The 17,840-nt window shown below is 39.3% G+C and overlaps 2 protein-coding genes across 3 annotated transcripts in view; one reads left to right on the top strand and one right to left on the bottom strand.

Annotated features, from left to right (window-relative positions):
* The window catches only part of SYNE1 (spectrin repeat containing nuclear envelope protein 1), a 286,213-nt gene extending 285,190 nt beyond the window's left edge, over positions 1-1,023 (top strand). For both annotated transcript variants that reach the window (XM_066315491.1, XM_066315492.1), the window contains one exon: positions 33-1,023. In XM_066315491.1, coding sequence (XP_066171588.1) covers positions 33-273 — 241 coding nt within the window. In that variant the 3' untranslated portion in view covers positions 274-1,023. The remainder of the gene's footprint in view (positions 1-32) is intronic.
* An 11,112-nt stretch (positions 1,024-12,135) lies between these two features.
* The window catches only part of ESR1 (estrogen receptor 1), a 158,848-nt gene continuing 153,143 nt past the window's right edge, over positions 12,136-17,840 (bottom strand). Inside the window, 3 exon segments of the mRNA XM_066315490.1 lie at positions 12,136-12,384; positions 12,387-12,598; positions 14,445-14,628. Of these exon segments, the coding sequence (XP_066171587.1) occupies positions 12,263-12,384; positions 12,387-12,598; positions 14,445-14,628 (518 nt within the window). The 3' untranslated portion in view covers positions 12,136-12,262.

Raw genomic sequence — 17,840 nt, 5'->3', positions numbered from 1 at the left:
AGTGTATTCAACTGCCCATGTTCTTTTCCCAGGTCCACAAGAGGTGGCTCAGGTTCCTCCCGTTCTGAGGCTGGGCCAGCATGGCAGTGCCCATCCTTCTTCCTCAGAGTCCTCAGAGCCGCTCTGCCACTTCAGCTCCTGCTGCTGCTCCTGATCGGGCTGGCGTGCCTGGTGCCCATGACCGAGGAGGATTACAGCTGTGCTATGGCAAACAACTTTGCCCGCTCTTTCCACCCCATGCTAAAATACATGAATGGTCCTCCTCCATTGTGAAGGAGACCTGGGAGACAGCAGGGGACTTTGCTGGAGTGCTGGCTGGGAGCAAGATGGTTTTAAAGGGTGCCAAGGTGCAGCGTGGCAGCTTTTCCTGTCTGCTGTTGCCAGCACTGTGCCCGTGTCTTTCTCTGCTGGCACTCCGCTCGAAGCGCATCAGCCCATCAGTATCAGACTGCACAAGGTATTACCTGAGTAGCATCATTTCAACACTTGCATCCTGGGTACTAAGGAGGATGCAACGTATGTGAGGGAAACCTCTTCTGTACAGCTTTTGAGATCTTTTAGCCACTTTATATCCAGGTCATTGCCCTGTTCTATGCATAGCCAAGGACTTGATACTGTAGATCCTTTCCTGTGTGCTGCTCTAAATGACCCATTAGCCAGTATTTGTTAAATACCCTCTCAGTATCTACAGTGTACAAAATAATCAATGCTTAAGGAATTTTAGAGCATTTGTAACATACAATTTTAAAGAATCTTGTATGGCGATGTATTATTCCCTGTGGTTTCTGTTTCAGGCATGGTGTTCTGACTTTTGCTTTGGATGCACAAGGTGTAAATCTGAGAAGCACTTTTTTAAGGTTTAAAAAAAATGGATGTAATAAATAAGATTGCAGAAGTTTTTATGAGGAAAAAATGTTGAATGTCAAGTTGAAAAACAAAGAACATATTTATGTATGTACAGTTTGCTAAGCCAAGTTTTGTTTGTATTGATTTCTTTGCATTTATTATAGATACCATAAAATATTTTGTCTACGTGCTTTTTAATGACAACTCTGAAAACTTCTAAGTTTAAAATGAGATATGTATGGTATAAAAAATAGAAGACATCTATATGCTGCACTTCAAAAAAATAATTAAAAAGTTCTATAACAAATTAGTGGCATTAGGTATATGTTTGACAAGATCTGGAAAATGACAACTGGCAGAATACATGGGAAAGTATCACATTAGAAGTTATGCTAATATTGAAAGCAGTACATGTTTTGGATTAATGATTCATCACTTCAGGTTTTTATTTTTTTTCAAGCTGTTTTTTGAAGTTCCCTCTCACCTGCGTGCGGTTTTTTCCCATCTGGGTTTTTGTGTACGCATTCATGGGCAACCTTTGACAATTGGGATTCTACCAATCCACACCAAAGGATATTTTTTTCCTGTGGGTATACTGGAAACTTCCTAGTATTCTCCATAGCAGCTCATTACCAAGATAGATATTTATGTTTTACCCATTATTATTTTAGTGGAATAGGCCCAAAACGTAAGCATAAGTAACAGAAAAAGAGAACAAATTGAAAACTCATTAACTTTCCAGAACTATTGCAAAAACTTGCTGTCTTGTGCTTGTGGCACTCTGCCCAGCTTATCAGTCAGAACTCGACTTTGAAAGAACAGGATTCCTGTCAATTATGGGAAAAAATATAGAGGATGGCACTAAGTTACTGCTCTTTAATAAGTTTGGGGTATGTGAACCCATGACACACACAATGTGATTTTTTTTTCTAAGTGTTTTTACTCAGGATATATTGGCTTGCATGACAGAAATAAAAAGGCCAGAAAAAACTGCAAGCACATTAGTTGCTGTTATGTAGAGTTAATTTTTGGCATGTCATCTTTTGAGCTGTTAGGAGGAGAGGGTGGTCAGAGGTAGGGAACCACAAGCTGAACTCCAGGATTTGGAAGAGCCAAAATAAAGCTTCCTATTCAGATAAGTGTATCATTAACATTTTTGTGAAAAGGATTTTGTATACTCACAAAATACTTTCAATGTCTGAGACACAAGTCTGGACTGACACAAGTGTGTCCTTTTCAAGGCTAAGTTTCCTTCATTGCTCTTCAGAAGTTAAGCTAGGCTACATTTATATTCATAATCATTGGTTCTTGGTAGACAGATAAGAAACACACATTTGGGCTACAAAGAAGAGCTGTTATTTGCAAAAGACCTGAAATATTACATAAAATTGACCCCCTCCTCTCTTTTCTGATATCATTTGTTCTCTTTGGTGACATAATGTAAATGGTAATCAGTGCACCTACATTAATAATTCAGTAGTTTTCTAGATCTGTTAGTCTAGGTCTGTGCATGCTTTAGACATCCTTTCATCAGCCAGTCTCTGGGCCTGCTGGTTAATTTTTTGTTGAAAGATATTTTTGTTTTTCTTTAAAAAAAAATACTGTAAAGGGAAGAAGTCTTTACTTATTTAGGGAGACATAAGGACCTCAGCCTCACTGTCTCCTGTTTTCCAGGAAGTAAAGAATGTGGAAGATCACATCATCAAGTGTCAGTAGCCCTTTCAAATTCAGTGCATTTTTGGCTGATGATTACCTGCAGGACACACATGCACTGTCTCTGCCTGGCTGATGAACTGGTGGACAATGTCCCTGCTATGCTTTGCTTCCTTCCAGTTGTTTCAAAGTAAAGTTTCTTGTGTTCATACCTTCAAGCTCTGATCTGTAGCCATAGATCTGGCTATCAATGTGCTGACAGCTGATGTAGAGGACTTCTTTTTGATGCCAAGGTGTCTGCTCACACAAAGCAGTCCTCCCAGTGAACAGCAAACTCTCTACAATGCCAGTGAATAAGGCAGTCACAGACAGTGACAGAGACCCATTAGAAAAATATGATAGACAGGAAAAATGCCTGTTTGTAAATCCTAAATTTCTCATTTCTTCAAGGACAGGAATGTCAGTCTGTAAGGTGATGTGTCAAGGGAATCGCAGACAATTTGCATCACCAGGTTAGAGGGTCCTTTGAGTTCCACTTTAGAGTTACTGCTTTTGATACTTAAAGTCTCAACTCAAAATCAGCATCAGACCAGTTAAAATAGTTTGAGCAATATACTCCTACAAAAGGAATTCTAGCCTTGGAATCAACCAATTCCATTATAACTTCACATGTCATTTTGCAGAACTGGATCTTGATCCTAAAAGGTGACACAAAGAGACCAAAATGTAAATAAGTGGGCAGCCTCTTAAGTTCCATCCCAAGAGCAGCAGTGACTCATTGGTCTAGCTTGAGTCGCAAATCCCCATGAGATATCAACACATGCATTTATCACCACAGCATGAAACAGGTTAAATGGGGTAACTGGAGGGGGGGAAGAAAAACCACACCCAGAAAGCTGTGAATCATTGCAGTCAGTGGCACTAGCCAGCTTGGCAGCCTGGACATCTTTATCACCCTGATAATGGGATGCTAAAACTCTTTAAGAAGTGCACAAGTTAGAGTCTGAGATGCCCTGTCTCTGTGATAAGCCCTCAGCCCAACACCTCTTCTCTTTCTGAAATGTCACCTACTTAGCCTCAAACACAGGGGTTGATTTCTGGTGATGCACCTTGAGGCTTGGCTGCAAGCCATGAGAAAAGGCAGCAGAGGAGCTTCTGGACTCTGGATCTGTATTGAAATCATTGAAAGCATAGAGAAAGTAGGCTCTGCCTTTTGGGGAGCTCAGGTCATAACTACGTTGTATATTTTCCTGTTTTCTACTGTAGATAAATGCAGTAGCTTCTGTCGAGGTGTGATCATCCCTTCAGCTTGACATACCTTGCAACTCTGAACTTTGCTTATTGGCTTTTATCACCTCAGAGCTAGTGAGTGTTTAAAGATAACTGGTTTCTCAGTGACTCCAGTCTGTAGTACCAAGGCACTGTGTCATTATGCTTGTATAGATAATACTGAAAAATAATGAACACAATTTACCCTGGACTCCCTGCATCTCTTTGTGGAGTTTCATTTATGGACCATGCTTTACAAAATCTGAGGGCAGGCTGCAGAGTGATATTTAGAGACATCTGACAGTGTTAGGAGTACAAATGATCTTGACAGTAGTGTGCCCTTATTCCTCATAGCTGTGAGCATGATGATACCCATTACCTATTTCTCACCCTGCTCCAGCAGTGATAACAGCTTCTTTCTGCAACAGATCAATCGTTCCTTACCACCGCTTTGCCACCCTTCCAGCTTTGTGAACACCTGAAGTATTGCTCTCTCCTTCCTTAGAACATTTTTCTACATCTGGCTATTGAACAAGAACAAAGATGCTGGGCTTGCTTATGAGCAGTCATCCCTGGCCCTCAGTCTTGTGTTATTTGTGCTTGAGAGATCTGTTTACAACTGATAGTATCTCTCAACGTGCTCATCATCATCATGTGCATCTGAGTGGATGTGTGTCTGTGTGTTCAAAGGCATAACAGACACTGGTTGCTCACAGCCTTTAAACTACAGATGCTATCAAGACTTAGCAACTGTAGGAGGATTCTGAGAAATAAGAACAAGTCAAGAAGAAGAAATGTAGATTCTAAAGCAACAGAAACCATTGATCTGCTCTCCTGGCACTTTACCATATTTTATTTGGTATTTAGAGCAATGGATTATGGAAAGGAAGAAGGGAGAACAGTGAGTTTTGATTTAAGCTGGCTGGTTTGGCAACAGTCAGAATCAAAATTAATCAAAAGAAGTATTTGTCTAAATTGAGGGGGGAAATTGAGGAGAGTGTAAGGAGGGGTCTTTTGGGTTGTGTGTATTTATAGGCACAGAGTTCCCCACATAATGGAACTTGTCTGGGTACTGGCTGAGTTTTAACCTTGGCAGCATGTTGGGAAACACACTACAGCCAACTGGATTGTATTGGTGTTTCCCTGTTTGGCCGTAATTAGGCGCAGGGGGACATAGGCATGAAACCTGTATTTGGGAGAAGTTGTGCTGTGGTAATTATATTAAGAACATTAGAATGTTCTAATAATATTCCCCAATAAATAAATAAAAAATTCAAGAATTAATTTGTCTTCCCAGAAAGGAGTAGATAAAGATCTGTGAAACAAGATAAAAGGAAATGAATAACTGCTAGCTGAAGCACTGAAGATTTGTCAGAGACTAAGGCCTGATTAAGTGACGGAAATCTGATTTTTGTTAAATGATTGCTCTAAAAGCAGAGAGGAACTGAAAACTGAAACATCTATTGTTTGGTGCCAGCTAATATATCATTGCAGAAATGAATTGGTCAAAACTGCTTTGTTCAAGTAAATCTATTTAAGATCTGAGACACAGCAAATGTATTTGATCACAGTGATGTGCGAATAACACTGACACATTTAACTTTCCAGAAAGACAGGATGCTTTAGGAAAGTATTGTTCATTTGTTGTATCAAAGGTGTCCTTGGTGTGGGGAGAGAGGTGCACTAGAGAGCTCTTCTGGTCAAGGATCATGCAGATGTGGATGGAGTTTGCACTCAGGTTACTCAGATCAAGCTTTTTTTGTTTTCTGACATGTCGTTATTCCTGGGAGACTGCTATTATGTATGTTGTAATTGTGGGGTTTTACATTCCTTTGTTTCTAGAAAGGATGTTTTAAAAAACAGCTGGAATTAAACCTTTTTTATGTAAGTGCTCACAAGGCTATCCAAGAAGTGGGACATTAATGGCTGTAGTATTTGTTTTATAAACAACTCAGAAATTGTCTAGGAAGTTCTCCTGGCCATAGAGCTGAAGGTTAAAATACATGGTTGCAATTTTGACTCCTTTGCTAAACTTGAAGCGTGGTGCAGGCACATATGCAGACTATAGGGGCAAGGGGAGAAAAAGTACTGGACGACAGCATGATACTGTAGCATTTCTGTTGAGATATAGATAGATGATAGATAGATAGATAGATAGATAGATAGATAGATAGATAGATAGATGATAGATAGATAGATAGATAGATAGATAGATAGATAGATAGATAGATAGAAACAAGATATTTTTGGGCTGTAGTTTCTTTTCCTATTTTCAGATATAATGTAAGCAAAAATTAATCCTGTAAGGGCAGACTGGCAGAATTCCATCTTTCCTGCTTTCATACTTTCAAGCTTTTATGTGCCCTGATTCTCACAACAAAATGGACAGCACTTTTTGCTCATCTCCAGAGTATAACATACTTGTTCATCATAGATGGCATAAGTTCTGAAGGGGTGTGTGAAAAATAGAAGGATTGCTTCTTGTCAGATTCTTTTTTGTCCTAGACAGTAGCATTCAGTCTTTATCTGTAGAGAAGCTGAATACCTTACTCCCAAAAGTATAGCAAAATTTGGCTAAAAAAATGCCTAAAAACACATCCTTTCCTCACATGCACATTTTTCATCTGTTTAAAATGGTAACATTCTGAAGTTGTGCACAGATGTGTAGGAATGGAAGACAGCAGGATATAAATTTCTTATCACCAGTATGCCTGCAGAAATGAGGACATTACCAGAATGACACCTAAATACTGCATCACAGAGTTCATAAAGCAACATGAGAGCTAGTTAGCCTTGTTCCTGCTGAGATAAGTGCCAAATGTTATTATTTTGATGGTCAATTTTCCTGAAGACTTCATGACCATTTTTACACTTGAGCCTCTGTGTCTGCAGGATGCCGTGGTGAATGGTAGTAATTGGAGGCTGGCTGGGCGTAAGAAAAAACATGTACGCAGTGCCCTTCCATGGGCATTCTTTCTATGTGAGCATTCTGATGAGTGCTATTTTATATGTTTGGATTTTCCTCTCCTCTTCACTGCGTGGGTGGTGGAGACAAGCAGTGTAATGCAGAGGAAGTAGATGTAAAACTTTTCCAGCCATAGAAACGGCTGTTTCATGGGGCTTTTAATGTTCCAGAGTATCTGGATAGGGAAAAAAAATTATTAAGAATACAGAATTTAATTTTGAGGAATAAGCATGGCCAAAAGACTTTTAATGAGGGAGGGTGCCCCACTGACTGAAAACACTGATGCTTTAGCCCATGAAGAAGCTGTTATCATTGCATTATGAGGATTGCCTGAACTAACAGGAATGTAAACCAAAATACTACGAACATTAAAGGACATAAGTACTAGGTCCTTAACTAACTTCCTTGGCATCATTAGGATTATTAGAGACTACACCTAGCTTGTTGTTAACTCTAGAAATGGAGTCTTTGATTCTTTTCAGGGAAAGTGAAGAAACTAAGGAACAGTTTCTACTTTCATTTAGATACACAGAAACAGACACATTCTTATTCTTTCAAAAACAGTTTACCATTTTGCTGTCCACTGGAAAACAATAAGCAGAGAAGCATATTTTTAAAACATACAAAATATAACAAAATGAAACAACATGTTCTGATTAATTCTTTATTTTCAACATCAAATACATTGATAAAAATCTTGCACCGATCAGGTAGCCTACCAGATTTTTTTATTTAGACTTTTTTAGAACTTTTTTAGGTGCAAAACAAAGAAAGAAATACCTCACCAAAACCAAAGACGTCAATAATTTCATATGCATCAGTGAAAGAACAGAATACTTCAACAAATACATTATGACAGCTGAGCCTATACCAAAGAAAGGACTTTGCATTGACAGACTACATAGTGCACACAAAAGCATTGGTTTCATAGTACATACAATAAGGTAATACATAAAGTGGCTTTATAATGCAAGTCTCGTGACCAGCAGTATATCCCTTTCCTTTCTTCAATGGACACTTTCTGAAGAAACAGACTTTTAATCATAGGCACACAGGATTACAGATTTTATAATTTGCAAGATGGCAGCATATAACTTTTTTAAAAGTTTTGTTTATTTCTTTAGGCACACTTGAATGCAAAAGAATTTAATATCTTCCTAACACAGTGCAAAACCAAATACCCTTTATGGGCAACAATCACTTTTTGAAAAAACTTTCAGGATATAAGGCTACCTACATTTGAGGGATGAAAGGGAACTTTGAGTAGAAAGGGTAGGACATCAGTATTGGGAAAACATTAATTTTAAACTCTCAGATCAATTTGAGATTATGCTACGCATGCAGGTGACAGCAAAGATTGCTTTGTATTACAATATGATAGTTAACATCACCTTTTTCTTACATGTGTTGACTTTCTATCTGTAAAGCCATATTATGGTTGTAGATAGCATTGAAAACATCGAAGTATAAACATCTTTATTCAAAGTAAGAAATGCATTTCACACAAGTTCAGCTGAGAATGCCGTATATACAAAATCCCATTATCTGTAGGTTGAGTTGCACTCTAATTTTAAAGCAGGAAATTATATACACAAGAGGGGCTTGCCATGTTCTTACCTAAGCCTGTGATAAGACTAAAGACCTACTGAGGCAGAATTTTTACTTTGTTGGTAGTTTCCTTATTATTAAACATTTGGCACAGCTCTTAAGGAATCAGTTGGCATCAACTGAAATGGATGGAGGCTTCAGTACAAGTCCTGGCTCATATGAAGAGGATAATTTGGGAGGTTTTTTTGCTTTTTTTCAACTAAGGTCCAGTGATCTGCTGACAGTCTTTGATATATCCTTGGGAGCTCAGTTCAGACTATTTCTTTAATTAATTTTTAAACCCCTCAGTGTAGAGAAGGAGAAAAATCACCAAGTGATGTCACTGAAACATAATAGTAAATTTATCACAACACACACCAAGAAACTTTCATTAAACTATTTTACCCGAGTACAAATCTTACTACCCTAACTGGGAGTTTTACCTGAGACAAAGTCTGCAACTTTGTGGCTCAAACCACTATAAACCAGAGAAGTTTTCTCATATTCAAATGCCACATATTCTGACACCACTAAGTGCTACACATCTCCCTATCTCCTCTTCTACCTCCCAAGATTTTTGCAATACTTCAGTAACAACCATGTTCTCAAGCAAAGCAAATTCATCTGGTCTATTCATGTTTGCCTTGTGCTGGTATTACATTGCCTATGTTTCTAGAGGGTTTTTTTGTTTTTTGATGTTTTTGTTTTTTTAAAAAAATCCATGTATAAATGTATAAAATAATTATTTTATTAGCTGTCCAGAGACATCACTATGAATATTTTGGTAAAAGCATAATTAGCTGCCTTGAAAAGTTTTCTTTCTTTTTTTTTTTTTATATGCTATATATTTTTATGTAATATCCAGCACCAGGTATTCAGGTAGTACTGGTTTGTCAGCTGCAAATATAAAGTATATATGTATATATATATATACACACACATAAAATAGCATCTTGTGAAATAGCAATTACCAAATGTCAGGCACAATTGTTTGCATACATAAGAGCATCATTCAGAATTACATATGAAAAAAGTTGCCATTTTTATATCCCAGACTTTATTTAATCAATTGAATACATTCATCTGTCTGATATGGGGGCCATATTCATAGATAACTCTGGGAATGTTACTATATTTATTAAGGTGCTGCTTCAATTAAAATCTCATTAAAAACTTAATGACATGGATCCTAAATCTGCCCCGAGGTAAATTAATGTATTACTGGGAATCACTCTTTCCAAGTTGCCCTTCACTGTTGTCGCCATAAACATGGGAGGACTGGTTAAAAGCTAAATTGTTACCTTGCAAGGGCTGAGGCCAGGAAAGCATTCATAATTATTTTAAGCTGACTGATCTTATTCTGTATTCCAAGACATTATGATACCCTTCTAACTGCTGCATACCACTTCAAATCATGCTTTTCCACCTTCACTGGGAAAATCTCTTGAGTGTAAAGGTACTTGCCCTATATAGGTACCTTCCAAATCTGACCCTGTTGTGAATTGCTCTCCATGAATTACCTTTTATCTTCTAGGTCAAATTTACATTTGAATTGATGTAATGACCTATTCTGGGGTGTAGGAAGGAAGGCATTCATTTAAACCAATTTGCCTTCCAGCTTATGAGCTTACGTGTTCTATCCTAGAGAACATCAAGTAGCATGTACAGTATTTAAAGAGCAGCTCTAATGCACACTGGGCTACAAGTGAATGATTATGATATAAGCAGGTGAATTTAACTACAGGGATTCCTGTGCTCCATTCAGATCTTAGTCTGCACTCATTTCAATAAACCCATGGTTTTTCTAACACATCTGCTAACCAGCTACTCAAAAAAGTCAAAATTTCTATTTTCTTTCATGACACTTAGGAGCCCTCAAAAAGCCCTTAGGTACCAAATTAGCGCTCGCGCACACACATACACACACACGCATGCTTTTACTGAATACACAAAAAGACAAAATCTTCAGCACATTCAGAGAAAAGTGACACCATAATATGCATCAAGAAAAGGCCTATGAATTTACGGTGACTGCTTCACATGTTTAGGCTGCACAGTTTTCGAGAAATCATCTCCAACATTGGTAGCATGTAGCTTTAGGCTTTCAAACTGCTCATATCCTCAGATATGTACATGAAACTATTATAGACACCATTATGTACATTCACTAAAGAGTTGAATTCTTGACTTAGAGCACAAACCTGTCCTATGCCTTGCTGCCTTCACAACTGCTGTGAAACTTGATCTCACTGCACACAAACTCTGCCTGTGGGACAGGGAGTGCAATTAGACATAGGCACTCCTGTATGGCATTACTTGCACTGTTTCCTATATTTAGTTTCTACAGGATATTCCAATCAACATAAAGGTTTCAACTATAATAAAAACATCCCTGAACCATTTCACTAGCACTGTGGCCAGCTGCTGTGGAGCAGCCTACACACATGCTAGGAAATACTCTCACTAGCAGGGTGGTTGCTTCCAACCAGCAATTGGTATAGTCCCTGGTCCATGCTAACTCCCAATCTACACCTGTCAACCAGAAGTGCAGATAGCATAGGCAAAGTTTATAATTAGATTAGTAAAATATCCCTGGCATATGTAACAATCACATTCCAGTACCCAGCAAGGTTCCCTGACATTTAATTTTCTAGCATAGAGGCAGTCAAACAGCAGCACCAACTCCTACTTTGAATAGCATATCATGTGGAGTTCTTCAGTCTCTTTCATATCTTGTTGAAACTCTTGATGTCAGTGGACCTTTTGTATATTTACACTTGGTCAGAAGAATCAAACTGATCCTTATGAATATCCTAAGGAGATACAGACATGCATGGAGAAAGACAGATTTATCTTTCTGGACATGCAGTCCCAGAGTCTACACCACGTCTGAGGCTCATTGCCCAGTTCTGGTGTCACAGGTGAGCTGGCCCTTAGCAGGGATTTTGAAACATGCCACAACAAGAGCCAAAGAAAGCCAAGGAAAAACCTCCTGCTCTGACTGTGATACTAGCCCTCCCACACACAGCTGGACAACATTCTGCTGAGTGGGATGGGACCATCCCACCCTTCTGTGCCAGTCTTGCACTGGCATCCTCACCCCTTGCTTTGTAGCACAACAAAGCCAAAGATAGGGGGAGGGATTTTTTGAAAATAGTGCTGGATCCTGTATGTGTGTGAAGACCTTTTTTTGAGACCTAATGATTTTTGTAATCATCTAGTCTGATTCAAGAATAATTCTCTATGTTATCACTGTTTGTCATGTTGCCCTGGATTTACACTCTTGGGCAACAGGACAATTTAGCTTTCTAGGATCAGACAAGATAGCATGCATGCAAAACAATTCATCTGGAGGAAATGGTAAGGGTACCTAAAAGTTTGGTCAGAATGTGCTTGAGAGGGAGTTGTCTGGTGATGTAAGCCAGTGAGGTAAAATAGTAAAATTCTCAGACAGCAGTTCCTCTATACTGTAGGAAGAAAAGAGGCAGGAATCTAACTAAACTACCAAGGCAGTCCATCGCACTGCAGCTTCCCTATGGCACACTAAGATGCCAGTCAACTTTCTGTTTACACTGCCCGAGAAGTCATCCAGAATCTCTACCAAACTGCTTCAAAGTTTCAAGCAAGTGGAGGATTAAGTGAGCTCAGGATTTTGGGTGGATATTAACAAAGACTCATGAAGATAGCAATATGCATGGGTGGTATGGCCTATCAATTTATAGTAAAATGAATGGATGGGTTTAGATTAGGACTTAGTTACCCAAATAACATGCAAAATCAAATAAAAAATGCAAAATCAAATAAAAACACTGAAAATTTTAAACCAAGTCAGCCAGACAATCCTTGCTGGCTATCCATGGCAATGAAATGTCTTCCATTTAGAACAAGCAATCTATTTAGGCAAGCGCTTGACAAACACTCATATGGAAAATGCTGGTGTTGTCACTGGAGTGTTTTGAAAGGTGGCACTATAGACGAAATGAAGCATGAGCTAGGTAGAACACTGCTGGGTTTCTCACACCACTGTATATGCTGACTTCTGTTTATATTGTATTCTGCATATTCTCCTCTTCTTTGCTGTTTACATAAAAAGACTGCAAGGAATGAGATGAAGCTGGTGCAGTTGTCAGCTGGCTTCGGTTCTCCTCTTCCATGGGTGCAGCACTCCTGGCTGCCGGGGCGTGCAGTCGGTGAGCGTCCAGCATCTCCAGCAAGAGATCGTAGAGCGGAACCACGTTCTTACACTTCATGTTGTACAGGTGCTCCATCCCTTTGTTGCTGTGGGTTGTGATGAAACAACTGTTACTTACCAAATATGCTATTGGGCAGGGAAGCTACCAGCTAATAATATTTTCTGAGTTCATATCAATCCTATATTGTACAAAACAAGTAACTTAGCAGTGTATTTGCTGTGCACATTTGCTACAGTCAAGCAGAAGGCAGCACCTTAAAAGAAGGTTGCAGACTGCTGTAGTCAAGTTGCCTTCTACATGTGTCTCTTTTGCTCTTCTCCTAAAAAGTAGTCTAGAGCACACAGACTCTTAGCCACTGTGACTAAGTGGATGGGATTGCCTTTCACATAATAGAAAAATAACAGTTTTCCTTCCTGGAAAATAAGCTCAACCAATTTCTTAGCAAAAGCTCATTTATAATAGTATCCATTCACAAAACTATGAAAAAAATTTAACTTTACTATACATCTGGAATTTCCTTAATTAAACAATTCTTTTTTAGGGGTGGGGTGGAGGGGGAATGTTCATTAACACAAGGACAAAGAAACTCTATAAAATGACACAAGTGAAAAAAACCCCATGCACACATCCCTTGACAGTTCCTCCAAAGATCTGTGCATCAGTTCAGGAGGTAAAATCTGCATGTTTCAGCTTTAGTAGCTATGATGTGGTGTTTACCCTAATTTAAATTTCATTACCTGAAATAATGAAAATTTAAATCTATGTAGAAACATCTCATGTGGTTTCACAATAATAAAAACTATAGAATATCTTTGCAGAAATTTATCCTGTTAACATCTCATCCACTGAGCAACTACCTTAAGAGGTAATTTGGGAGAATCATTTGCTGCAATTACGAACAGTGTGTCAGGCAGCTCACCTTTGATTAACAAAAGGCATGGTCCTCTAGACTGGAATTTAGTAGTTCTGCATTTATCCTCATCCATACAATTCACATAATGATCCTAAATCTCTTTTCAAAAGTGATTTGCAATCATGACACTTGTGAAAAGTGGCTGCATAAAAGTAATAGTTTTATTAAATCTTATAGGAGACTAAAGTTTGCAGAGCTAGGCTACTCCTACATTACTATTCTACTCAGTACTTTTCTAACACCTGTGTCCAGGTCTGGGGTCCTGACCCTGAGAAAATCTTAGACCTTTTAGAACAGGTTCAGAGCGCAGCCACAAAGGTGATCCAAGGGCTGGAGCACCTCTCCTATGAGGAAAGGCTGAGATAACTGGAGTTGTTCAGCCTGGAGAAGAGAGGTCTCCTTACAGAAGCCTTCCAGTACATGAGGGGGGCCTAGAAGACAGCAGGAGAGGGACTTTTTACAAGGGCATGTAGTGACAGGACAAGAGAAGGTGGCTTCTAACTGAAAGAAAGCAGGTTTATATTAGGTACTAGGAAGAAATTCTTTACTGAGGGTTCTGAGGCACTAGTACAGGTTGTACTGCCCAGAGAAATTGTGGATCCCCCAACCGTGGAAGTGTTCAAGGCCAGCTTGGACAGGGCTCTGAGCAATCTGGTCTAAGTGAAAGCTGTCCCTGCCCGTATCTGGAGGGTTGGAACCAGATGACCTTTAAGTTCCCTTCCAAACGAGGCCATTCTATGATTCTATGACACACATAAGATTAAAAGCAGATACTGCTTTCTATCAAACTACCAGCACTATCAAAACAAAAGGCAGAGGAAAAGAAAATTAGAAGGGACACATGGGGTAAATATTTTCATATGGTTTGTTTTGGTTTGTTTTGGTTTGTTTTGTTTTTTGTAACAGCCCTTCACACAGTTTGCACTCCCACCTGTGAAGGAAAAGTGTGCATGTGCATTTGTGACACCTCTCTTTCATGGGCCCAGCATAGAAGTGCTGACTGTGTGCTTGCTCTCACCTCATGTGTCTGATGTGAGAGAGGATGAGGAGGAGCTGAGCCAGTCGTCTGTGCTGCTGCTGCAGAGAAAGACCTGACTTAGCCATTAAGTGTATCAGAGTGTCTGTGATTTTGTCCAGGACACGGTGAATATAGTCTTTCTCTTCCAGAGATTTCAAGGTGCTGGAAAGAAAAGTGTACACACCTAGAGTAGGAGGGAGAAAGAAAACAAACAAACCACAGACAAAAATTACTTTGGCGGACACAGAGTTGCCCAAGGTATGCCCTGTGGTGCCTGTTAAGCTGTGTTAAGCCATGGGGTCTGACTGTGTGCCAGCTTTCATGCTTGGCAGCCAGGTCACTGCTCTGAATGACCCTGAAGCATGGATTTGGGTACTGTGGAAAAAGTAGGAGGAGGAAGAAAATGCCACTTCTCTGCTGGGTCTCCCCAAGGTCTTTGCCAGGTGCTGGGTGACCCCTGCAGCTAGACCTACCTGTGGGCTGTGCTCTTGTCTTGGTCACTTGGCTCTGAAACCTTGAAGAGATGCTGTTCCCCTTGAGAGCTCCGCAATACTTACCAACCAACCCAAGATTTTAGCAGTTTTTGCCATTTTCCCTGCTGTTTAATATTTGATTTTTAGTGATTTTCTAGTCAATCTAGGACTGAATAACGTTACCACAAAACATGTAAACAAATCCAGCATTTGTTTAGGGATGTTTGTCTCACCAAAGTCCTCCCAACCAAGCAAAAGTCTTGAAAGGTGCACTCCTTCATCTGCAAAGCTGACTATCCTTTAAAAACTTTGTCCAAATCAATTTGTGCAAATTTAGCTGTCTTGAATTGCTTACTTACTGCTGAAAATGAGCAGCCTGAGTGTTTGGGCTAGATAAAAAAATTTTCCAGAGAACAAAACACCTTAAAACTCCCCTTCTGACAGCCCCTCTACATTACCTATGAGAGCCTCTAATCCAGGCACAAGAGCATTTGCTCTTAAATCTTAGGAGCATGAAGCACATCAGCTTTCAAAATGGGAAAGGCTAAATTATTTTGGGCTGTTTTATCTTGATTATTTTCTGGACAACAGTGCACAGCCAATGTGAATCAGGTCACAACAACACTGTGCTGCCAAAAGAGAACCGTTGCATTCAGCATCAGTTTTTAAATCTTTTGGACTGAACCAATAACTCTAAACAGGTCGTATTGCCATAATCCAGTCATGAGTCACCAGAGGTTTAAGATGCACATAGGATAATACAATCAAACTGGCTTCATCATAGAGTGTTTATCATCCTGTGTCTATAATAGACTTGACAAATCCTGTGCTTTGGCCCTCCTGCATCAGCTCACAGGGCCAAGAAAAGATCTGGATTTTCTCCTTGGAAAAAAAATGGTTTCTGGAATAATGTTTTGTTTTGCCTTTTTTTAAAGCGTCATAAATAGAAGAATATGGAATGCAGTGAGTGCTATTAAAAATAAAGGACACACAAACACTAGCATGCACACAAAGACAGACATATATGCTATAGCCTGTCAGACACATATGCTGTAGCTTGTTTTCATTGTTTACAGCCTTGGGGCTACCACTGGATGTGAAGATAGTTCCCTGACAGCTCAGATGCACAGCAAAGTGAGACTTTTTTAGCATCCTGGCCTACCTACTATCTCCTCACATCATCTGGGTACTTCAAGCCTTGACACCTAGAACTACTGTAACTTGCAAGTAGCTTTTATGATTTGGGGTCTTCAGTACTAAAAGGAACTACTGTAAATGTGTTTGTGAATGTGAGTGTCTCTGGGAAAGAGTAAGCAAGAAACTGCTTTAAAAAACCAAAAGGGTAACTAAAACATAGTACTTACTTCTGAAAATCATCATCAGTCAGAGTTCTTAATTTTGGTAACGGGTATTGCTTCAAATTTGATATAGATAGATAGTACAGTGATCCCTTTTCTCACAGAGATTTTCATAGCTATTATTTTTTCTGAAATTAATTCACAAACAGAAAATAGTCCTGGGGCTTTTCTCAGCTGAACCTTTCTCTGCTGACTCTGGACCACATTCACACATGCCTATTGACAATACAAGGCTTGATACCTTAACATGTACCTGTAGGGGCATGAGTCTTAAATATTACTGGAAGAACAAAACCCACTAGAAGGAAATATTAATCTCATAAGTGCACAATGCCTCCAGAGAAGTTTATTTCAGCCATAGGAACCTATTGTGCTCTTGCAGCAATAACCCATAGCTTCATATTGCTGGAAGTAGTAAAAGAAAATAATATTTTAGGAGTAATTTTTTCTCACCTAGGCCTAGTCTACAATCTATTAAAAACTGTAAATCAAAAAAGCACTCCCCAGTAACCGTAGAGAAATCAGGCAACTGCCAGTCAATAACTGCCAGGGAAAGTTATGTTTAGTTTTCCTTTCTACACCCTCATGGTGATTGCTCCTACCCCAGGCCACTGACCAGAGATTTCCCAAAAAAAAAAAAAAAGCTGGCTATCACACGCTCATACACATCCAAGCACAGTTTTCAAATGAGGGTGCAGAAAATTGCCTTAGCAAAGTGAAATTTAACAGTCTCCAAGGACTTTCCAAGCCTAAATTGAATAGCTGCCAGGTTGATTTCCAGCTCTTTCTGTAGGTCAGTGCTGTAAAACCTAACAGGTGCAAGAGCAGAGAAAGCACCACCCTACAACCAAGCAAGGGCTGTTGGTCCCTGGCCATAACACATAGCAGAACAGGATCCCTTGGGGGCTGCAGTGCTACCAGCCCTTGGCATACCTTGATAGAATTTTATATCTCTCACTATATATAATTACATATCTGTTGCATGTTACTGTAGAAGATAATGCCTTCAACATCTTTTCTGGCACAATAAACCCCAGTTTAAAATATTTTTACATTGAGAGTTCAGTCTCACAGAACAATACCCAACACTCTTCTTCTTTCACTACACCAAATTGCTCTGAAGCTGTGGCAATACAGGCTGAGGTATGAGGAAATTCATCTCTGTACCATGCAGTCCTGGAACCATCCAGGCACCAGAATAAAGAAATAAATAAGAAGCACAATTTAGCAGGGATTGAAAAACATCAGGAGAAACAAATAACAAGCAGTCATGTGGAATAATGTATCAAGAGGTCTCCAGTATGCATCAAATCAGCCAAATCTTTCCATCTCTGTGGACTAACCAGCTAACTAATTAGGTAAATTAACTGCTAAGGCAGATGTGACTTACATCTTCATGTCCAAAATGAAAACAACCCTGTTGCTTTACCACGTAGCACCACTCCTCCAATACACTCAGAAGTAAAACATCTGGCATCATGCCCTTTCATGATTCTAATACTTATTTTCCAGTGTTAAGTAACAGCCCTTTAATATTGAACTGAATGTGGTTTTCAAAAATACTG

Source organism: Sylvia atricapilla, chromosome 3 (assembly GCF_009819655.1).
Source record: "Sylvia atricapilla isolate bSylAtr1 chromosome 3, bSylAtr1.pri, whole genome shotgun sequence".
NCBI lineage: Eukaryota > Metazoa > Chordata > Aves > Passeriformes > Sylviidae > Sylvia > Sylvia atricapilla.
Note: the sequence above shows the minus strand (reverse complement) of the source record. Positions and strands in the feature narration are given on the sequence as shown.